Below are 25,397 nucleotides of genomic sequence, written 5' to 3'. Positions count from 1 at the left end.
ATTATTGTGCCCTTATATTATTATTGTTATGTCGGCTCTGATTATGTTATAACCCCTTAGACTCCTATATATAGAAAGGAGGTCTTTTCATTTGTATCATCCAAGAATTGTGCATTTATGTAATGTAAAGGAGGTTGCCCCCTCGAAGAGGCTGAATTCCAAGGTGTTGATCTATCTTTTCTATATTTTCTTGCGCTGGTTTCATAACACACAATATGTGCCATAATTCTATGATATCTTGTTGGTTTATTATTTATTATTGATCCTCCTATAGTAGGGAGAAAGTCCCTAAATTATCTCCTCCTCCAAATCTTCATAATCTGCCCAGTATTATCATAATATTTCATAAAAAATAAATAATATTAGGCACAAATATCTAATTATTTATAAACCTTCCTAATGAATACATTAAAGTTAAAAATAAATTATCTAATGCATAAAGCAAGGCATAATGTGCTGAAGGATGGTCATAGTCCTTAAATTAATGCTTAATTACGCCGTAAGGCGTTCCCTTTGAGAGGAAATCCCCTCAGTGCCACGGTGTCTCGTTATAGACCCTTAGATTGATTGTTAGACGATGGAATAAACTCCAGCCATTAGATCATCAGCGTTTTTAGAAACCAAGCATCAGCGAAGAGATGCCAAGCGTCTGTGCATGGATGAGAGAGGACAGCAATCTGAGGCGCCTCGATCCCCTTCGATCTGAACATCAGGGAGCTTTATGAAGCAGATCATTGACGAAGATGGCAAGGTGTGGTGAGTAGAGCCGTCCATGCATTCGGCGGTGAAGAAGGTGACAGGCTCCGATCTCTTAACCCTCCCTCCACATCTGATCATGGAGTTTCACGGTTTGCTTTCGTATCCTTCTAATTCAAATGCTCAACATCACGCTCCGCAGGTCCATTGCCAAGTTACTGCATCCAGAAAGCGTCCATCTGAAGTAGATTTGGACTGGCAAGAGCTTAACGATCTTCAAGAAATCATATGGCAAGATGTGGATCAGATGAACAAGGTTACCACCAGAGAAAGCCAAGTAGTCGCAGAGCAGTTACGCAGGAGGCGAATGAAATATTTGTGTGCACAACTGGAGTCTCTCTTGCCCTCTACCCCTACCAAGGTAATTACAACATTAGACTGATAATGCTTACAGATCAAATTCTAACATAGCCAGTGATTGTTTCAGCTTTTATAGTCCTAAATTACATACTTCGTTTCTCCGTACAGCTTGACAGATGTGGATTATACGAGAAAACCATCAATTACATCCGAAAACTCGAGGAAGATCTCCATCAGGTGAAGAGAAAGAGAGACTGTCTGCTGGCAATCCAATCTGGTAAAACAGGAAATGACAACATAGACCTGAAGGTAGCCGTGGAAATTTATGACGGGGAAGCAATTATCACCCAGAGAAGGCCGAGATATATGTGGATGATTCTGGAGGAGCTTGAAATGCATGGTCTAGATGTGAAGACCTCGCAGCTTTTTACAGGAGAATCCTTTGTGCTTCTATCCTTCCATGTCAACTTCAGAGACAATATTTCCCATGATCCAGCTCAGATCCGGAGTTCACTAGAATACAGGCTTAAATTAACTTATTAGATTATGGCAACATCTCATTGTTGACGTGGAATAAGAAAATTACTGTCCGGTGATTGCAGATTACTTTACTGTGACGCATAGCCGCAATGACATAACTATTTCGCCAGAATACTGTCATTTCATATGTAGCTTGTATGATGGCATGGTTTATTCAAAGGAAAATCTGGTAGCGATATTTGTGGACACCTTCCGGCATTTAGCTCATGATATCGAGTGTAAATCATAGGAATATGTGTGTCTAACCAATAGGGATATCAAGACAGATATTCAACAGAGACAGTTAATATAATATGAGAGATGAATTTCACAAAGGTTGAATACAGCGAGAGACCAAAACTAAATTCATAATTATTCTTTGCACCCAGAATCAAATGGATGAGGAATATATTCATAAAGGTATTAAGCAACATTGACGAACATAATTTCTCAACATCAAGAAAGAGCGTGCTTGTTATTTCTTCAAGGAGGAACTGCTATTGGAGTTAATTCTTCTAAAAGTAGTTAATTATGAAGTTCATACTTGGAAGTTCCGATGCAAACCTAAGGTTCTCAAACTCAGATTTAAAATGTGGGTACATTGATGAGCTATGCAACACTGTTTTCCTGCCAGAATCATGGCGGACCGCGGCCATTTCTGCGTTTGGTGTGGTGTTGAGCCCACCGTGTCAACAACCAAAAGTGCTAAGAAAAAGAAAAACAAGTGCCCTACGTGTTGCGTTCCCTGTATATTCGACAAATAATATAATTGAGATATATTAGGGATTTAAATATTCGATATTTACGCCGTAAGGCGTTCCCTCTGAGAGGAACTCCCCTCAGTGCCGTGGTGTCTCGTTATGGGCCCTTAGATCGATTGTTAGACGATGGAATAAACTCTAGCCATTAGATCATCAACCTTTTTAGAAACCAAGCGTCAGCGAAGAGAGGCCAAGCGTCTGTGGATGGATGAGAGAGGACAACAATCTGAGGCGCCTCGATCCCATTCGATCTGAACATTAGGGAGCTCTATGAAGCGGATCATGTCCCTTGACGAAGATGGAAAAGTGTGGTGAGGAGAGCCGTCCATCCATTCGGCGGTGAAGAAAGTGACAGAAAAGCCATGGTACACAGCCAGCCGCTTTGCAAGCTCGAGCAGTGGGATGTGATGGCCCGACCCAAACCCAGGGAAGATTGCGACATGAGGCGTTTGGCTCTGCTCTTGCGACTCCATGAATGTCTCTATATTCCAACAAGCAAATGCCAATTTTTGAAGGGTGGGTTCTGTAATGATGAAGCAGAATTTATAGTTATAAAACAAATGTATGACATTCACCCATTTTTAGCACAACTTATCATCTCATTTCAAGCCAAAAATTTGGAGGTTTAATCCGAACTTGTAGGAGACCAGGAGGACGAAGAGGAGCACCACGAGGACGAAGAGAAGAATTGAGGTCCATGGCGTCTGATTCATCTGCAACCTTCAAGCCTTTTGGAGTTCTCTTTGTTTGCCTTGGTGAGTACCATCCATCCAATGATTCAACGAGTGAGTTCGGTATAACGTCTACCATTATTGTCAGCAATCCAATTGTAGAAGCTTATAGTATATTGTACACTAAAGATCCAAAGCCTGAAGCCAAGCATAATTCTCTGTATCATGCCTGACTTGAGCGAACTAAATTTTTGTAGTTCTGTTCAATTCAACTAAAGGAGCTAGGTTTTTCGTAGCTTCTATATTATTAAAAACCCTGACCCAATTTCCCATCTATGTTTCTATTAGAACAAATCATAATAAACTGGCACTGGAGATTTTTATAGTCATATAATGCACCCAATGATTGCAGAGAGCAAATTTTAGTAATGCCTGAATACCAGCGAGCGTCCGGTTAGGACATAGAAATTTTCTTCTACCCTTTTGAGCGTTTCAAGAAGAAACATGATGTGAGCGGCTGCATCCTCCGACTGAGGTGCCGGGTATATTTGTATATTTTAGAAACGAAGACTGCTCCATGGATGGACTCTGGTCTATTATAATTGAACTAGCCTGTATCAGTGTCACTGTTCAGACTACTTACAATAACATATTAGTCAACAGAAAACTCATTAATTTTGTCTTATAGTGTATTAGTATTTTCTTTCGAATACATCAAACCCTCCCTTGAATTTTCTAGAAAATATAGATTTCTTGACAGAAAGATTTTCCCTTTCTTTCATCATAATTCAAATACAATATTTTTAATGAAAGAGGAAAATAATGTTTTTTTTTTAATAAGTCCACTACAGATTTCTTAGCATTCTATTCTTTCCTTGTAAACCATTCCCTCTGCATATCACAAAATTTTACAAGAAACAATTACAGTGTCTTCTTTTCATTTTGCAAAGAAACAATTACATAATCTTCTTTGTTCTGGAAAAAAACAACTCAAAGTACTTATATGCTCAGGTTTAGGCTTCCTTGGGAGATTACAAGGGGATTCAATGACTCCTCTCCCCCGCGTGCTTTCCATGCAAAATGAAACAATTACATAATCTTCTTTGTTCTGGAAAAAAACAACTCAAAGTACTTATATGCTCAGGTTTAGGCTTCCTTGGGAGATTACAAGGGGATTCAATCACCCCTCTACCTCGCGTGCTTTCCCGTGTGGAAGTGGACGTTTTCCACTTCCAGAACAACAATACACAGATCTCACCAGGGCTATCTATAGGCATCAAGGCCAGGCCAAGAACTGACTAACGTAGGAATTACACTAGCTATTCACCAACTCAAGAATATTAGACTCACTGACATAGGAATTATAGTGGATACCCACCAACTGAAGAATATCAGACTCATTGACGTAGGAATTACACTTGCTACCCACCAACTCAAGAATATCTTACAACGTCTTGCCCTTCCCCAACAAATACTTCTATCTCCCTTATGAGATGCCTTAAGTATCTTCCTCCCATACTTTCTTTGCCTCTTTTTATTCTTGTTCTTGCAAGGAAACATTTCTCGGAGTCTCACTGCAGAGGCTGTATTTCATGATGCTGTGCAGAAAAGGGGATTGACATCAGCATTCAAAATTGACTCTGCTAGAACTATTGAGTACCATGAAGTAGGTTCCATCTTATCATGGGTCAAGGCTTATTGAATTGGTATTTTAAATTTTTGTCTATTATACTGCAGTAAATAGGTATCACGTATTAATATGTTGAAATTATTTGAAAGGCGATCCTACAAATCCCAAGATGAAGAATGCTGCTAAGAAATGTGGAATAGAGATAACTTCTATATCACCTACAGACTTTAAAGAGTTTGATCTAATACTTGCAATGCACAAGGAGAACAAACATAAATAAAAAGCATAAATGGCATATAAAACTCCCAAAATTTTCAGTTTCATTTGCTAAGTTGTTCCAAACAGAATCTAATAAGCCAATACTATTGTTAAATTTAGCAAAATGTACATTAAATCTGAGAGGAACTCCCCTTAGTGTCGCGGTGTCTCGTTATGGGTCCTTAGATCGATTGTTAGACAATGGAATAAACTGCAGCAATTAGATCATCAACCTTTTTAGAAACCAAGCGTCAGCGAAGAGAGGCCAAGCGTTTGTGGATGGATGAGAGAGGACAGCAATCTGAGGCGCCTCGATCCCCTTCAATCTGAACATCAGGGAGCTCTATGAAGCGGATCATGTCCCTTGACGAAGATGGCAAGGTGTGGTGAGGAGAGTCGTCCATCCATTCGGCGTAGAAGAAGGTGACAGAAAAGCCATGGTACACATTCAACCGCTTTGCAAGCTCGAGCAGTGGGATGTGATGGCCCGACCCAAACCCGGGGAAGATTGCGACATGAGGCTTTTGGCTCTGCTCTTGCGACTCCATGAATGTCTCTATATTCCAACAAGCAAATGCCAATATTTGAAGGGTGGGTTCTGTAATGATGAAGCAGAATTTATAGTTATAAAACAAATGTATGACATTCACCCATTTTTAGCACAACTTATCATCTCATTTCAGGCCAAAAGTTTGGAGGTTTAATCCGAACTTGCAGGAGACCAGGAGGACGAAGAGAAGCATTGAGGTCCATGGCGTCTGATTCATCTGCAACCTTCAAGCCTTTTGGAGTTCTCTTTGTTTGCCTTGGTGATTACCATCCATCCAATGATTCAACGAGTGAGTTCGGTATAACGTCTACCATTATTGTCAGCAATCCAATTGTAGAAGCTTATAGTATATTGTACACTAAAGATCCAAAGCCTGAAGCCAAGCATAATTCTCTGTATCATGCCTGACTTGAGCGAACTAAATTTTTGTAGTTCTATTCAATTCAACTAAAGGAGCTAGGTTTTTCGTAGCTTCTATATTATTAAAAACCCTGACCGAATTTCTCATCTATGTTTCTATTAGAACAAATCATAATAAACTGGCACTGGAGATTTTTACAGTCATATAATGCACCCAATGATTGCAGAGAGCAAATTTTAGTAATGCCTGAATACCAGCGAGCGTCCGGTTAGGACATAGAAATTTTCTTCTACCCTTTTGAGCGTTTCAAGAAGAAACATGATGTGAGGGGCTGCATCCTCCGACTGAGGTGCCGGGTATATTTGTATATTTCAGAAACGAAGACTGCTCCACGGATGGACTCTGGTCTATTATAATTGAACTAGCATGTATCAGTGTCACTGTTCAGACTGCTTACAATAACAGACTAGTCAACAGAAACTCATTAATTCTGTCTTATAGTGTATTAGTATTTTCTTTTGAATACATCAAACCCTCCCTTGACTTTTCTAGAAAATATATATTTCTTGACAGAAAGATTTTCCCTTTCTTTCATCATAATTCAAATACAATATTTTTAATGAAAGAGGAAAATAATGTTTTTTTTTAATAAGTCCACTGCAGATTTCTTAGCATTCTATTCTTTCCTTGTAAACCATTCCCTTTGCATATCACAAAATTTTACAAGAAACAATTACAGTGTCTTCTTTTCATTTTGCAAAGAAACAATTACATAATCTTCTTTGCTCTGGAAAAAAACAACTCAAAGTACTTATATGCTCAGGTTCAGGCTTCCTTGGGAGATTACAAGGGGATTCAATCACTCCTCTCCCCCGCGTGCTTTCCATGCAAAATGAAACAATTACATAATCTTCTTTGTTCTGGAAAAAAACAACTCAAAGTACTTATATGCTCAGGCTTAGGCTTCCTTGGGAGATTACAAGGGGATTCAATCACTCCTCTCCCCCGCGTGCTTTCCCGTGTGGAAGTGGACGTTTTCCACTTCCAGAACAACAATACACAGATCTCACCAGGGCTATCCATAGGCATCAAGGCCAGGCCAAGAACTGACTGACGTAGGAATTACACTAGCTATTCACCAACTCAAGAATATTGGACTCACTGACATAGGAATTATAGTGGCTACCCACCAACTGAAGAATATCAGACTCATTGACGTAGGAATTACACTTGCTACCCGCCAACTCAAGAATATCTTACAATGTCTTGCCCTTCCCCAACAAATACTTCTATCTCCCTTATGAGATGCCTTAAGTATCTTCCTCCCATACTTTCTTTGCCTCTTTTTATTCTTGTTCTTGGAAGGCAACATTTCTCGGAGTCTCACTGCAGAGGCTATATTTCGTGATGCTGTGGAGAAAAGGGGATTGACATCAGCATTCAAAATTGACTCTGCTAGAACTATTGACTACCATGAAGTAGGTTCCAGCTTATCATGGGTCAAGGCTAATTGAATTGGTATTTTAAATTTTTGTCTATTATACTGCAGTAAATAGGTATCACGTATTAATATGTTGAAATTGTTTGAAAGGCGATCCTGCAAATCCCAAGATGAAGAATGCAGCCAAGAAACGTGGAATAGAGATAACTTCTATATCACCTACAGACTTTAAAGAGTTTGATCTAATACTTGCAATGCACAAGCAGAACAAACATAAATAAAAAGCATAAATGGCATATAAAACTCCCAAAATTTTCAGTTTCATTTGCTAAGTTGTTCCAAACAGAATCTAATAAGCCAATACTATTGTTAAATTCAGCAAAATGTACATTAAATCACATGTTCGAATCAGCCATTTTTAATACAATAACAAATGAATATCAACATTCATACAAAGTCAATCGAAGCATTTTCAAAGAGCCTCCTTTGGCCCTGCAAATTTCTTTGGTTTATGAATCCAGAGCCTGCAAATCGTATTTGGACAGAATGTGGGCTACATATTCTGTTTGATTGTATTAATTCATTTCAAATTTGATTGGCTGCTAATATTACAACATCCAGAAAATATCAATTTTTTAAACTGTGAAGGGTCATGAAATAGCAAGAAATAGAAAAATATGGGAGGATCCATACCTGCAAATTTAACCAATCCATGATGTTGATGGATGCCATGAGTGTTAATTTTGTGCTAGATTGGATTAGATGACTGATTTACTTCTCAATAATTGAAATCATTTTTACTGCTTCTGCCAACATGAGATGATAGAGACTCTGCACCTATATCTAATATGTGTATTACTCAATTTATGCCTTACGGCGTTTCTTTTGCAACATTTAGTGCAAATGCTAGTTTAGAAGTATGGGCCTTAATTATGTCTAATTTAGAGGTATGGGCCTTAATTATGTCTAATTGAATGAAAACTATAATGCAATGGAGTTTTTTGCTTTTGAAATTAAATATGCCTAAGGAATTTTTTTTTTTTTTTTTTTTTGCAAAAAAGTAAAAAGAAATTAATCAACTAGGGGAGAAAACAATGCATAATTTAACACCTCCTTGGCAACAACGCCAAAAAGTGACGAGCCTCGGTATTGCAACAAGAATGTTGCAACTCCCGAGGCTATTGAAATTAATTATCAACCCGGGGTTCGTACAAACTTAAGAGGTATCAGCACTATATGTGCAATATACAATGTGTCTTGCCATTGCTATCATGATGTAATGGAGTGCATGTAATGAATTCAAATCCTAAATTAATTATAGAGAATGAAATGTTCGAAATGGAACCTTAACCTATTGCAAGAAAGAGAGTACAAGGAAAGAGACTGAAATCAAATGCTAAAACACACAATTTTCTAACTAACTGCTAAGAGGCTTTGCTTCAAAATAATGCTAAGTTAACATGTATGGAATCCTACTGTCCTAAGCATACAGGTTCAAACCATCAAACCTTCTACTGCTATGCATGTAAATGAATAAAATAAATTTGTTTGTATTTTTGTCTTTTTTTTATAGAGAAGTGTGAAAGCTAATCTCTTTTGGTGATGTGGCATGTGGCTTAGGAATGCTGGTGGATGGTTGGGAGGTTTGGGAGACCCTTAGGTGACCTTGTCTAGCTTCCTAGAGGCTTTTCCCTCAATTTTCCCTAAAAACAGGCCATTACAGGAAAACCTACGGAATGTCCTAAAAACCTCTAGGATCCCCTGAAAACCTACAAGATACATTTAAGAGAAAAACGATGGGTGTTGAAGGTGATGGAAGGCTTAGGGAAGGTGGTTGGTAGGTGGAATGGTGTGAGAAAATGCCTAGGATCACTCAGAACTCAAAACCAAGGCTGGGAGATGGTTGTATTTGCTCAACATGCTGGGAGATGGTTGTATTTGCTCAACATGCTTGGAGAAGTTTCCTTGAGAAATGATGAAATTGGTGAGGGTCTTGGTGAAAACATGGAATGATCATGGAAGGATGAAGTTGGGAGGAGGTTGTTGACTATGAGATTTGTTAGGTCCCTATAATACTAGTGACTACCCCATTACTATTGTATTTGTATCCCTTATTAATTTTGTTGTGCCCCTATTGTCCCCATATTGTTATTATTGTGCCCCATAGAATCCCTCTATTGTTATTTTTGTGGTTTTATATTATTATTGTTAGGTTGGCTAGGTTATATTGTGACTCCTTAGACTCCTATATATAGAAAGGAGGTTTTGTCATTTGAATCATCCAAGAATTGTTCATTTATGTAATGTAAAGGAGGTTGCCCTCTCAAAGAGGCTGAATTCTAAGGCGTTGATCTATCCATTCTATCTTTTTTTGAGTTGGTTTCATAACATTTGGTATCAGAGCTTTGGATTCTAGGGTTTCATTTCTCCAAATAGGTGATCATGGCATTTTCGCTATAAATTTTTTCTGTGACCTTTCAAAAGCTAAAAAAAAAACCATTTGAGAAGAAATCACATTGAACCTCAGGTCTGAATTTTAGAGCTATTCGCGCTATATTTGCGGAGATATGATCTGAGGAAGTTGGTCTTTTTGCAGAATCCTGAATTACATTCCAAACAGGTGACCTGGGGAAAATTGTCATAACTTTCTCTGAGCATTGGATTGAAATTTCGTAAGAAGGTACAGAAAGAGGACGAACTTTAGTTTCTTGTATATATTTTTCAGAGAAAAAGATCGAAATAGTGACTCGTGGCATGTCGTACAAGTTTTCTCTACTGAACTAGTCTATAATCAGGTCACTGTGGGAGATTTGGCATAACCCTTCGTTGGAGAATCCAATTTGGATCAGACTAGTGGCATTGGAAAAAGGACACAGAGGGCTACTGCATGTCGCAATTTTAGAACTGGATGATCCGATATTATAGAGATACATCAGAGGCAATATCGAGCTCCTACAAAGTGAAAAAAGGTGTGTAGATTTTTAAAAATATTTTCTTAAGCTTGGTTTGAAAAATTATTTTGAAGAATTCAAAGGGAATAGTAGAGCATCATTATCGGTAATTGATGCCTTGAGGAAAGAAAATGTAAACACCTAGTAAGCAACCTGAAAGTGCTAGCATGACTCATGAAGAAGAGGAAGAAATGCTACATGATATATCAAAATTACAAGACCAAGTGCAAAAAAGGTCACTCTCACAAAAGCTAACAGAAGCTAAGATAAATGGCGTCGAATCTAAGATAAATGGCGTGGAATCTAAGATAAAGGGCATGGAAGCTAAGATGAATGGCATGGAAGCTAATATGGACGATTTGAAGATAGATTTGAAGACAGGCATGGAAGATTTGAAGACAAATTTGACAAAGTTTCTACAAGAAATGCTTACTAATGGTGAAAGGGTAGTAAAGGAAACTCATGATGAGAACAAAAGAAATGTTAATCATGATTTCATAGACTCTAATGTTGGACCGAAGACCCACCATATTCCAAAAATCGATATGAGGAAGTTTGATGGCAAGGATCCCGCAACATGGATATTACAAATGGAGCAATTTTTCGATCTCAATAATGTGAAAAACACACAAAAGGTACGTATTGCAACTTTATATTTGGAACCAAATCAGTTTGTATGGTATCAATGGGTTTGCTCTCGTAAACAAATTATCACTTAGGCAATTTTTACGGAAGAATTGACAGCACATTATGAGGATACAAAAAGCAACACTTTTTTTAGCCAATTGATAAGTCTCAAACAAAAGGGTTCAATAATGGAGCACATTGAGGAGTTCCAAAAATTGAACATAAGGGTAGAAAATATTCCAGATGAGCATAGGATTTATGTGTTCATAGGGACTTTAAAGGATAGTATCCAACATGATGTTCACCTTTGGGAACCTAATTCATTAGAGAAGGCATTCAGGTTAGCAAGAAAAATGGAAAGAAAAATTATGGCAACCAGGAATCATACCACTCACAAATATAAAGATGGAAGTGTTGTTGCCCCTAGTATTCCACAACCTATAAGGTTGACACCACAACAATTGGAAGAAAAAAGAGCGAAAGGGCTTTGTTACAATTGTGATAGCAAATACACTAAAGGTCATAAGTGTGCTGAGAAGAAATTATTCTACATCGATTGTGAAGAGGAACAAGAAAAGGAGAAAGAAAGTTCAAAAGAAGAGGATATACTCCAAAGCCTAGATAAAGAAGAAATGAATCCGACCATATCTTCTAATGCATTGGTTGGAATTACCACACCTCAAACCATCAAGATAGAAGGACAAATCAAGAAGAAAAAGGTAATAGTGTTGATTGATTTAGGAAGTACCCACAATTTTTTTCATTGTAAGATAGCAAAAGAATTGAATTGCTTCCTATATCCAGCACCAGAGTGTCAAGTGATGGTTGCAAATGGAGGAACGATAAATTGCTCTAGAAAGTGCCATAATATCAAGCTATCCATGGGAGAATATGTGTTGACTAGCCCAATGCTTTCCATTCCAATGGGAGGTGTTGATGTTGTACTAGGAGTCCAATGGCTACAATCCTTGGGTATAATAGCTTCTAATTTTCAAGAACTTTTCATGAAATTTTCTATGGAAGGAAAGGAAGTTGAATTAAGGGGTATTGCAGGGAAACCGGGAAATATAATCAGCTCTAACGGTATGACAAAGCTTCTAAAAAAGGAACAAAGAGGTGTAATTGCACAATTATGTTCGCTAGATGTTTCCACATTGGAATCATCTATTTCTCCAGATCTCCAAAAAGTCTTGGACAATCATTTCAAGGTATTTGAGACTCCCAAAGGTCTCCCACCTATTCATGATCATGATCATGTTATTCATCTAATTCTAGGAAGTGTTCCTCCAAACATCAGGCCGTACAGATATCCTTATGCCCAAAAGAGTGAAATTGAACGTATGGTTGCAGAAATGCTAGCGGCTGGTATAATTCAACCTAGTCAAAGTTTTTTCTCTTCTCCAGTAGTATTGGTGCACAAGAAGGATGGATCATGGCACATGTGTCTAGATTATAGGGAGCTCAACAAGATCACTATTAAAGATAAGTTTCCCATTCCTGTCATTGATGAATTACTGGATGAATTGCATGGATCAATTTACTTCACCAAGTTGGATCTTTGTTCCGGATATCATCAAATCAGAATGAAGATTGAAGACATTCCGAAAACAACATTTAGAACTCATGAGGGTCATTGTGAATGTCTGGTCATGCCTTTTGGCCTTACCAATGCACCTTCTACATTTCAAGGTTTAATGAATTCCATTTTTAAACCCTTCCTTAGAAAATTTGTGTTAGTATTTTTTGATGATATACTAATCTACAACAAGTCTTGGAAGGATCATGTTGAACATGTTGACAAGGTGCTACAACTATTGGAGGAGAAACAATTATATGCAAAAAGATCCAAATGCTTCTTTGGAGTACAAGAGGTGGAATATCTGGGTCATATTGTATCTCATGAAGGAGTTAAGGTAGACCCTAGCAAAATTAAAGCCATTAAGGAATGGAAAATCCCCACATCCATAAAGCATCTGCGAGGATTTCTCGGGTTGATAGGGTATTATCGGAAGTTTGTTAAGAATTATGGGAGAATAGCAACACCTCTAACAACATTATTGAAGAAAGATGCATTTTCATGCACTCCAAAAGCAACAAAGGCCTTCGAACATATTAAAGAGGCAATGTGCCAAGCACCGGTCTTAGCTACACCGGACTTTACAAAAACCTTTATTGTGGAATGTGATGCTTCAGGAAATGGAATTGGTGCTGTTTTAATGCAAGATGAAAGACCCATTGCTTTTGAAAGTCGTCCAATTAAGGGAAAGTTTTTACACAGCTATTTATGAGAAGGAAATTTTGGCAATACTCCATGGACTTAAGAAATGGCGACCCTACCTAATGGGAAGACACTTCAAGGTAAAAATGGATCATGATAGCCAAGCACTTTTTAGAACAAAGATTATCCTCTGAAGAGCAACAAAATTGGGTCACAAAGATGTTGGGTTATGACTTTGAAATCATCTACAGAAAAGGGAAGCAAAATGTGGTGGCAGATGCACTCTCAAGAAAGGATGAGGATGTGGAAGAATTTTTGTACGCCATTTCTATTATCCAACTAGATTGGATAAATGAAGCAAGGGAGGAATGGAAGAATGATGAAGAAGCATGGGCACTTATTCGAAAGTTACAACAAGATTCCAGTACATTTGATACATTTAGCTAGAAAAATGATTCGTTGTGGTACAAAGATTGCTTATACCTCTGTAAGAATTCCCAACTAAAACAAAAGATTCTTATGGAATTGCACACTTCTCCCTTAGGAGGGCACTCAAGATTTTTAAAAACTTACCACAGGGTTAAGAAGTATTTTTTTTTGGGATTGCCTTAAATCGGATATTCAAAAGTTTGTGGCGGAATGTTTGGTTTGCCAACAAAATAAAGTTGAAACAATTAAGACACCGGGTCTATTACAACCTTTATCCATTCCAATCCAATGTTGTGAGGAGGTTTCAATGGATTTTATCACAGGTTTACCCAAGTCTGAGGGAAAGAGTGTCATCATGGTGGTAGTTGGAAGACTTACCAAGTATGCACACTTTTGTGCATTATCACATCCATTTAAAGTCAGTACAGTTTCTACTGCATTTATGGAAACAATTCAAAAGCTACATGGAAACCCAAAGATTATTGTAAGTGATAGAGATCCCATTTTCACTGGAAATTTTTAGACAAAATTATTTTCTTGTCTTGGTACTCAGTTAGCTCATAGCTCATCTTATCATCCTCAATCTGATGGGAAAACTGAGATAGTAAACAATTTTTTGGAAGGATATCTTCGTTGCTTTGTATCTGATAAATAGACACAATGGGTCAAATGGTTGCCTCTGGTTGAATGGTGATTTAACAATTCCTTCCATACAACAACAATAATGACCCCATTTATGGAACATTATGGATATCAGCCACCATCCATCACCTCATATTTAAGAGAAAATTCTAAGGTTCAAGAAGTGGAACATCACATCGAACATCAACAACAAGTCCTCCAACTCTTAAAGGATAACCTCATGTTGGCACAAAATATAATGAAACAACATGATAATCAACATCGCAGTGAAAGAAGTTTTGATGCAGGTGATTGGGTATTCCTACGGCTACAACCGTATAAGCAAATTTCCCTCAAGCAAGCTAAGAAAGATAACAAATTATCACCAAAGTATTATGGTCTATACAAGGTGTTGCAAAAGATTGGTACTATGGCATACAAATTGGAGCTTCCTGCAACTTCTCGATTGCACCCAGTTTTCCATGTTTCATGTTTAAAGAAGGTTATAGGCGACAAGCTCCTAGTTCAAACAATATTGCCAGAACTTGACGAGGAAGTAAAAATTATATTGGAACCAGAAGCAGTCACAGAAACAAGAACTCGATAGCTACGAAATCGATCAATTTCGAGTATCTTATTAAGTGGAAGAACTTATCCGCTGAAGATTCCACATGGGAGGATGAAAATTTTATACAGAAGCATCCATAAGTACTCAAGTGTTGAGGACAACACTTTTTTGAAGGAGAGGGGCATGTCCCTATAATACTAGTGATTACCCCATTACTATTGTAGTTGTATCCATTATTAATATTTTTGTGCCCCTATTGTCCCCATATTGTTATTACTGTGCCCCATAGAATCCCTCTATTGTTATTTTTGTGGCTTTATATTATTATTGTTAGGTCGGCTGGGTTATATTGTGACTCCTTAGACTCCTATATATAGAAAGGAGGTTTTTTCATTTGAATCATCCAAGAATTGTTCATTTTTGTAATGTAAAGGAGGTTGCCCCCTCGAAGAGGCTGAATTCTAAGGCGTTGATCTATCCATTCTATCTTTTTTTGAGCTGGTTTCATAACAACATCTCTCTTTGCTTCTGAAACACCTCACTGCATCAAACATTGATATTTACCCAAAAATAATGTAAACAAGAAGAATTTCAATAAGCTATTAAAATAGAGTTTTAATGAGCTAGCTATCTACTTCATGCATGAGGAAAAGTTGTAGAATAAGATGAAATCATTAATGAGATCTACTGTAAGACTGAAGAAGGAAGAAATGGAAATCAAATCCTACTCTTGAAAACTATCAAAATGTTGACCTAAGTGTGGAGCAAGAGGGTAAAAATGGTCTTGATGGCATGGATGTCAAGTAAAGGCCTAATCCAAGCTTCAATGATGGTTTTTCTCAATTCAGGCTCAAAACAAGCTTTCCTACAGGATGCTACAATGATTTCCTACATGATGTACTGATTTACTATAATTCATCGAATGACCAAGCGCCTCAAATCAAAATTGGATGGGACAAATTTTTTTATTATCTAGGATCTGGTAGGTCCCCATTCCAAATGGAATCACTCAAAGGACCTCTGTTAACCCACGCTAAAAATTAGAAAAACATTACTAGTTGAAAATCTAGAAATTTGAGAACTAGTGAGCTAGTAATTCTAAAAAATGCCTAACCAAATCAAGTGCAAATGAAATGAGGTAATTTTTTTTATGAACTAGAATGTTTTTGTGATCTAATCAAAGTGGAACCAATTCAATTGAAGCTTGTTAGCATGATCTAAAAAGATACCAGAAATTTATTGTTCTTTGCTAAAAAGGAGGTCCAACAATCTAGATTTGGGAATAAGAACACTAATCCAAGCAACTCAATGATTACTATGACCTTCCAAAGCTTTTACAAGGATGAAATAATGTTTGCGATCCTACAAAATAACTTACATCAACCATTTAACTAAATCCTATGACAAGAAATCATTAATACTAAATGCAGAAATAGAAAGAAATAATAACTAGATATGCATGTGAATAAGCAATGAAAAGAAGGAAAGAAAAAGATACAAAACGGCTCTGAGATTCCTGGGATGGCCAAGCTCAAATAAAATTAGATACCTATGGAGGAGAACAAGATTTAGAAGCTGAACATAACACCAATCTTCATTGTTTTCATCAATAAAATTACATCCCTACAAGAAAATACAATGGAGCTGCAAAAATACAAGTTATCTCCACAAGAACACTAATGAAAATATATCCCTAGAGGAAAATTCGACTTGCTACTTATAAAAAATGACTAGGAATCATTCCCCATGAAAGGAGGAAGCTTTCCCCACCAAAATTCCTTGATTAGTGGATCTTCCCCAATACTAGGAATCTGCATTAAATGGCAGGGAACAGATTCCTTGATTTTCTCGATCATTCCCTAAAGGAAAATTTGACTTGGTACTTATAAAAAATGATTAGGAATCATTCCCCATAAATGGAGGAAGCTTTCCCCACCAAAATCCCTTGATTAGTGGATCTATTCCCCAATACTAGGAATTTGTATTAAATAGCAAGGAACACATTCCTATATTTTCTCAATCATTGGAGTTCCACAATATGTGCCATAATTCCATGATATCTTGTTGATTTATTATTTATTATTGATTCTCCTGTAGTAGGGAGCAAGTCCCTAAATTATCTCCTCCTCCAAATCTTCATAATCTGCCCAATATTCTCATAATATTTCATAAAAATAAATAATATTAGGCACAAATATCCAATTATTCATAAACCTTCATAATGAAAATATTAAAGTTAAAAATAAATTATCTAATGCAGAAAGCGAGGTTTAATGTACTGAAGGATGGTCATAGGCCTTAAATTAATGTTTAATTTAGAAGTATGGGCCTTAATTATGTCTAATTTAGAGGTATGGGCCTTAATTATGTCTAATTGAATGAAAACTATAATGCAATGGAGTTTTCTACTTTTGAAATTAAATATGCCTAAGGAAAAATAATTTTTTTTTTGTTTTTGCAAAAAGTAAAAAGAAATGAATCAACTGGGGAAGAAAACAATGCATACTTTGACACCTCCTCGACAACCACACCAAAAATTGATGAGCAACTCCCAAGGCTATCGACTTTAAATATCAACCCGGGGTTCGTACAAACTTAAGAGGTATCAACACTGTATGTGAAACATACAATGTGTCCTGCCTTTGCTATCATGATGTAATGGAGTGCATGTACTGAAGTCAAATCCTAAACTAATTACAGAGGATGAAATGTTTGCAATGGAACCTTAACCTATTTCAAGAAAGAAAGTACAAGGAAAGAGACTAAATTCAAATGCTAAAACACAACATTTTCTAACTAATTACTAAGAGGCTTTGCTTCAAAAGAATGCTAAGCTAACATGTATGCAATCCTACTGTCCTAAGCATGCGGACTCAAACCATCAAACCTTCTACTATTGTGCATGTATATGAATAGAATAGATATGTTTTTCCTTTTGTCTTTTTTTATGGAAAAGTGTGAAATCTAATCCCTTTTGGTGATGTGGTAGGTGGCTTAGGAATGCTGGTGGTTGGTTGGATGACTTGGGAGACCCTTAGGTGACCTTGTATAGCTTCCTAGAGGATTTTCCCTCAATTCGGCCTATGAATGAACCACTACAGGAAAACCTACAGGATGTCTTGAAAACCTATAGGATCCTCCGAAAACCTACAGGATATAGCCAAGAGAAAAACGATGGGTGTTGAAGGTGATGGAAGGCTTAGGGAAGGTGGTTGGTGGGTGGAATGGAGTTTGAAAATGCCTAGGATCACTCAGAACTCAAAACCAAGTTTGGGATATGGTTGGATATGCTCAACATGCTTGGAGAAGTTTCCTTGAAAAATGATGAAATTGGTGAGGGTCTTAGTGAAAACATGGAATGATCATGGAAGGATGAAGTTGGGAGGAGGTTGTTGACTATGAGATCTCTCTTTGCTTCTGAAACACCTGCACTGCATCAAACACTGATATTTTCCCAAAAATCATGTAAACAAGAAGAATTTCAATAAGCTAGAAAAATAGAGTTTTAATGAGTTAGTTGTCTACTTCATTCATGAGGAAAATTTGCAGAATAAGATGAAATCATTAATGAGATCTACTATAAGACTGAAGAAGGAAGAAATGGAAATCAAATCCTACTCTTGAAAACTAGCAAAATGCTAACCTAAGTGTGGAGCAAGAGGGTAAAAATGGTCTTGATGGCATGGAGGTCAAGTAGAGGCCTAATCCCAACTTCAATGATGGTTTTTCTGAATTCGGGCTCAAAAAAGGCTTTCCTATAGTATGTTATAGTGATTTCCTACAGGATGTACATATTTACTATAATTCATCGAATGACCAAGCAAATCAAATCCAAATTGGATGGGACAATTTTTTTATTAACTAGGATGTCTTAGGTCCCCATTCCAAGTAGAATCACTCAAAAAGACCTTTGTTAACCCATGCTAAAAAATAGAAAAACATTACTAGTTGAAAATCTAGAAATTCAAGAACTAGTGAGCTAGTAAATCTAAAAAATGCCTAACCAAATCAAGTGCAAATGCAATGGGGTAATTTTTGTTATGAACTAGAATTTTTTTGTGATCTAATTAAAATGGAACCAACTTTATTGAAGCTTGTTAGTATGCTTTAAAAAATAGCAGAAATTTATTGTTCTTTGCTAAAAACGAGGTCCAACAATCTAGATTTTGGAATAAGAAAACTAATCCAAGCAGCTCAATGATTATTATGAACTTCCAAATCTTTTCCAAGGATGAAATAATTCTTGTGATCCTACAAAAGAACTTACATCAACCATTTAACTCAATCCTACAACAAGAAATCATTAATACTAAATGCATAAATAGAAAGAAATAAAAACTAGAGATGCATGTGAATAAGTAGTGAAAAGAAGGAAAGAAAATGATACAAAAGGGCTCTAAGGTTCCTGGGATTGCCAAGCCCAAGGAAAATCAGAGACCTATGGAGGAAAACAATATTTAGAATCTGAATATGACACCAATCTTCATTATTTTCATTAATAGAATTACATCCCTGCAAGAAAATACAATGGAGCTACAAAAATACGAGTTGTCTCCACAAGAACACTGAAAATATATCCCTAGAGTAAAATTCGAATTGTTACTTATACAAAATGATTAGGAGTCATTCCCCATAAAAATATGAAGCTTTCCCCACCAAAATCCCTTGATTAGTGGATCTGGTCCCCAATACTAGGAATTTGCATTAAATTGCAGGGAACACATTCCTAGATTTTCTCAATCATTCCCTAGAGGAAAATTTGACTTGGTACTTATAAAAAATGATTAGGAATCATTCCCCATGAATGGAGGAATCCTTCCCCACCAAAATCCCTTGATTAGTGGATATGTTTCCCAATACTAGGAATCTGCATTAAATGGTAGGGAATACATTCCTAGATTTGCTCAATCATTGGAGTTCCATAATCTGTGCCATAATTCCATGATATCTTGTTGATTTGTTATTTATTTTTGATCCTCTTGTAGTAGGGAGAAAGTCCCTAAATTATCTCCTCCTCCAAATCTTCACAATCTGCCCAATATTCTCGTAATATTCCACAAAAATAAATAATATTAGGCACAAATATCCAATTATTCATAAACCTTCCTAATGAATATATTAAAGTTAAAAATAAATTATCTAATGTATAAAGCGAGGTTTAATGTGCTGAAGGATGGTCATAGGGCTTAAATTAATGCTTAATTTAGAGGTATGGGCCTTAATTATGTCTAATTTAGAGGCCTATCAATAAGGAAACTACACGATAGAAATAGCATGGCTGAATATGTGTTCTCTGCCTTACGTGGTGCATGGGGGATTCAATTAACGAACCTTTGAAATATCACGTGCATTCATGGAATATTAAAAAATACCCTTAATTTGACTACATATTGGAAAACACCTCTAAAAATCACATTATTTTACCCCCTACCAATACAAACCCAATACACTTTCACAATTTAAAAACCCCTACTTACACTAGATATTATAGGTATCCATTTTTTCATTAACATTTTTTATACCCCTTTATATTTTTTCATTAACTTTGGACTCCATTTTTTATACCTACTAATATAAAAACCCTCTCCCCCTTATATATCCCCCAATATATTATGTCATTTTTTCCTCAATAAATATCCCCCAATATGAACCCACGTGCTATGGTATTGCTCCCAAAGTGAAGCCCCTGTGACGTGGTGGAGGGGGGGAAATTGGGCAGTGTTTCTTGCATGGAAAATATCACTATTAAAACTCCCTCGAGTGATCATGATGTTCACCGTGTTGTCACCCACTGGTTTTTCAAACACTAGATGCTTCAAGAGCCAAATAACAGTTATGTATGATGCCAAATTTTGAGACACATAAGCTATCAAAGCTTGAGGGTACCCTCTCCATTGCGTAGTGCTAGGAATAATATTTCTGGTGGTATATAAAATTAAAAAAAAGGGTTCCTGGATCAAAAGTTAGACCCTATTGAAGAATTCCTTTGAAAAACTCAAAAAACAAGGAAAATGGCTAAGTATGGAGAAAAATCTCAATCAGGACCCGGGAGGCTCATCGCATATCGCATATCGGTGTTCATACAAGTATGGAGCACTGACGAATCATGAAATAGTGATTCGTCGATCGTCGATATCACATATCAGTGGTCGGTGGGTCAAGGCACAACGTTTATCGGTGATCGACTATCGCAGTGTCCTAGGGCACACGCTTAAGTATTATTTGCGGTTCACAAGATTTTGTGGGGGCCGATCTATGATATAACGATGTATCACTAGGGGAGCACTAAAACACTTTAACAAATAAAATTCTTGCAAAACTAAGGCAGATCACCCTCCTCCTCTCTCGTAGCATCGACGATTAGCGGGTCGGTAGGGTTTCAATTTAAAAAGACCTGCAAATCACTGATAGTGCGATAAAGTGGTGCATCGTCGAGGGGCTGAGAAAAACAAATAAAAGGAAAGTGGATCAAAATAGGAGCATATGTTCCCCCTTCTCTCTCTTGTGTGTGGCAGTATGACAGTATTGGCGATCGACGGATTGGCAATGTTATGAAATCCAAAGACCATGCGGGGATCGATTTACGATAAAGTGTTGTATCGTCGGGGAAGGCTGAATTAATTAACAAAGGAATGGCTTACAAAATAGGGTCGGGTAGGTATTTTTCTCTCTCCTCCAGGGGGCCACGTGGCAGCATGCGATTGGTCTTCAGAGCTGACAGGGAAACTGACGTCAGTAGTGACATCGCAATATGGTTGATGACGTGGCAGAGGACACATGTCACCCGGTTTCAGTATTTTCATGGGTGACATGGAACCATTTCTTGGTTCCACGTGTCACCACTCACAAGGTGACATGTGGCAACAATGACGTCAGCCCGCAGATTGACGATCGCAGTAGTTGAGGAAAATCTAAAGACAATGGAGCCAGTGTCTGCAATATGCGGGGACCACCCTAGATGTGATAAAGTATTACGTCATGGTCTATAAGAATATCGCGTCTAGACTACTGGCCCACGCTATGGAAAAAGAAAAATCTTAAAACATTAGCACAGTGAGATTGCAATGTGTGGGACTCCTCTCTGGATGCGATAAATTATTATCGTAAGGTCTATAAAGATCTCGGGTCCGAACTGTCAGCCGGCTCCAAAGAAAACGGCAAAAGGTCCCCCCCCTGTGGTTGTGATTGCGATATATTTTGGTGGGCCCAATCCCATGTATTGGCAATCGCAGTTGTCCAGAGGGAAATCTTATCGAAAAGTGCATTTAGCGTCGATATTCGGGAGAAATTGATAACAAGTAAAAATGCCTCGCGACACGTGCTGAGGGCCTTAGAACCTGAGGGATTGGTCCATGGTCCTAGCTCTCGGTCATATGAGGAAAATTACACGAAGGGCTATGATAAGGGGGGCTAAAGGGGAAATCCAAAAAACACATGTTTTCACTTGTTTCAAATAAAAAAGCCCGCACCTACGTGACTGTGATGTTTCCAGGGAATGCCTCTCACCTACCACACCAATGCACTGATAGCAAAATACAAAGTTTTAATGGGCAGATGAGCTGGAAGCTAAGAAATTTAATGGATCATGGTGAACCAATAGAGAGGTACCTGGGACTCAGGAAGGTTAAGGGCTTAGTATGGAGCCTCGTCCCTCTACACATTAGAGGACTACAACAACAAGCATTTACAGGTGACTCAACCCCCCATTTCACTAAAAAAGGCACCCTCGTAGTAAAAGCAGAAGTGATGGGAGTTGGTCGAGCAATACAAGGGGCCATACTATGAATAAATTATAGCCTAAGGCCAATGCGATCACAGGATGGGTGCAAGGACTTTTATTTACTATTTTGTCCAATGATTTACTTAGTGTTGTCCTGTAACATGCCTTCCATTTATTTCTGTAATATTGTTTTTGGCCACGAAGCCATTCACGACTAATATATCTAGACTACCTGACAGATGGGTCTAGAGATAGATTTTTTTTTGTAATGTAGCTTCTTTCTCCCCTCTCCAAATAAATAGGGGAAAGGAAGACTTAGTTCAAGTTCAGAAATTCTAGAGAAAACACTGCATGTTATATTTTCAAACTGTATCTCCTTTGTAATACAGATCTATTCAGAATATCAAGGAAACAATGGTGATTCCCTCTTCAAAGGATTACAGTATGAGTTCCCCATTGTTTACTAATTTTTATGTCCATGATTCTTCATTGAATTCATATAATTATTTTTTCTAGATGTGTTTCAAGCTCCTTCACAGATTCATTAGTATCTATATGTTAATGAAAATGCCTGTAACTGTATCACATATTCATTTTTCTGAACATTGTTTATGTATATGCATGTGAGGAATATTGATATTAGATATTTAAATCCACAAGACATGAATCATAACTCTCATCTCCCCTTTCATTCATTATTTCCGCTTGTAGCCCAAATAAGCATAGAAATCCTTAAGGTCTCAAGCTCTGTGTGTTAAATATAGAAGTCTTGAAACCTTACACTATATGTGATGAGCTACTCTTCTCTATTTTCCTCTCTCACACACTCTACAAAATATTATTAGCTATAATACCTTGAAGCTCTCAGCCTCTATTTTTATGCTTATTTATGAGATCTGAACATGTGAAGAATTACCAGAAATCCATGTTTTATTTCTTTGGATTAATGAACCAATATATTTCCGATGTACATATGTATATATAGATCATAAGTGTTGTCTCCAGTATCTTGTAAATAATTTGAGACACACCATTTTAGATGTGCCCAAGAATTGATCTTGAAGCAATCCAAGGTTGTCTCTAGGAGATACAACACACAGTATCAAGGATAGGGATTCACAATGTGATCGACTTGGTTCACATATGGAAAAAAATGGCACCAAATCTGGACGAGGATTTCTATCTCTCAGTCTTTGTGGGGTCAAATCTCTTGCAAGGCTTGAAGGAAGGGATAAGTACATCATTCAAGGGAATGCACCTCGGCTCTAAGACCAGTGCCCTAAAATCCGTTACCACAGACTTTCCAAAGCTTTGTATCAAGGTTTTTGTTGCAAGGAGCTAATTTGAATTGAATTCGTTGTATATTTCTTAGGCCTCAAAACCACTTGAACCCATGACATAAACAATCTATGTGAGAGGTATTTATCCAACAATATCTACTTGAAGGTGAAGTCAAAATACATTAGAAGTACAATACCAAAGGCTTCCATTGGAGGAACTTGCAGGGCATTGGAACAAGAATCAAAATGGTACAAAGTCCCTAATCTATATGGAGGAAAGATGGTTGAGATACTGCTAAATTCAATTCCATTTCCCCACAGAGCAAGCAACTTGTAAGAAAGAAAGAAAATTATTTTAACATCCACGAGGCTAAAGATAGCCTATGGGACAGATTGATTCTTCATTTGCTTGTTGTATTCAACCCTTTTTTTGTGAAGCCTCACAATAAATCCTCCCAGCTTCTCGACAAACCCCTCACTAAATAGATTATCCAAAGAGCTAGCTACTAGCATACCTACATAACCTTTCTTGTTGTATGATATCCATTCCATTGTGTCTTGGTCATAATATGGAAACATTGATGCAAAGCACTTATATATATCTCATGGCTGCGGAAATTCTACAACTACATGACCCCTTATGTTTCATATAATCATAGAGTTTCTTATTTGAATTATCTAGAACTTGATTTAGGTACTTAAATGGCTCCCAAATTAAATGGGAAGATGTCTCTTATGGAGATGGCTACCTAGCATGGGGAGAAAAGTATTTTTGAGGGAATTGTGGATGGCTAACAGAGTTGAAAAGCAGGATTGATCTAGAAAATGTGTTCAAGCATCTCCAAAGTATCCCACCCAACATTCATCACATTATTCTACATCCTTTGTATGTATGATTTATGCTCTCTCTATAAAAACCCTAGTGAAATCCTAAATCGATTTGGGAAAGGACAAGACAAACCATATCATTTGAGCATGGGTTAAGGGCTATGCTAGTATAATTCTAAAAAATATCGATGTCAATAAATTGGATAACTACCTACACATAAAGTGAATGTTACATGAAGAGTTTGGTATTTTCATGACCCCACTCTATGGTTTCTTTAAGTCCATCATGGGTGACATGCGATACCAGCGAGATTTCATTACAATTTACACAACTACTTTAACCTAGACTATGCCTAACTTATAAATCTTCAATACTTAGTCAATTATTCAATTTCAATTTCACTTATTCAATAACTTCATAAACATTCAATATCGCAATTTCAATATAAGTAGTGGAAAAAAAACTTCAATAAGTATAGGAAAGTGCGGCAGGAGGGGGAAACTTCCAAATACAAGTCCTCCCCTATTCTTGTTTTATTAACTTTAGATATTTTACAACATAGTTACAAAGGGCTTAGCCATGTCTAAACCTATACCTTTCCCAAACTTCACAAAGTTACAAAAGATGGCCGTCACTAGCCCAACCCAATGCACTTGCCTAGAACACCAAATCCCACAACCAGGGCGTGCCCAACTTAAAATTCAATACCTTTTTGACCAGAAACCCCAAAAAACTAGTATCCAACCAAATAAGAAAATCAACCCTGTGGCATGCCAAAAAATTCGGTTCACGTGGATGAACCTGCCTCTTCTGTGACCTGGTCATTTTTTGTGTTTCACCTTTACTTCTCGTGCGCCCTTCGTTTATGTGATTATGCGTTACGTTTTTATGAACTTGCTTGAGCGTG

At 37.3% G+C, this 25,397-nt stretch overlaps 1 protein-coding gene across 1 annotated transcript; it reads left to right on the top strand.

Moving 5' to 3' along the window:
- The first annotated feature begins 804 nt into the window (after positions 1–804).
- LOC149210386 (uncharacterized) lies at positions 805–2,354 on the top strand. Its single transcript, XM_089394428.1, has 2 exons — positions 805–1,117; positions 1,225–2,354. The coding sequence occupies exons 1-2, from the start codon at positions 836–838 to the stop codon at positions 1,597–1,599; spliced, it is 657 nt and encodes a 218-aa protein (XP_089250554.1). The 5' UTR covers positions 805–835; the 3' UTR covers positions 1,600–2,354.
- Positions 2,355–25,397: the final 23,043 nt, after the last annotated feature.

The sequence above is a fragment of the Pinus tabuliformis genome, chromosome 1_2 (assembly GCF_031772625.1).
Source record: "Pinus tabuliformis cultivar Carrire ecotype Pingquan chromosome 1_2, CPIR1, whole genome shotgun sequence".
NCBI classification, from domain to species: domain Eukaryota; kingdom Viridiplantae; phylum Streptophyta; class Pinopsida; order Pinales; family Pinaceae; genus Pinus; species Pinus tabuliformis.
Note: the sequence above shows the minus strand (reverse complement) of the source record. Positions and strands in the feature narration are given on the sequence as shown.

Bases quoted from the DNA above. Each gene is read 5' to 3' on its own strand.
- LOC149210386 (XM_089394428.1), top strand. From the start codon at position 836: ATGGAGTTTCACGGTTTGCTTTCGTATCCTTCTAATTCAAATGCTCAA. The intron at 1,118-1,224 runs GTAATTACAACA...TTCTCCGTACAG, and splicing joins TGCCCTCTACCCCTACCAAG to CTTGACAGATGTGGATTATA.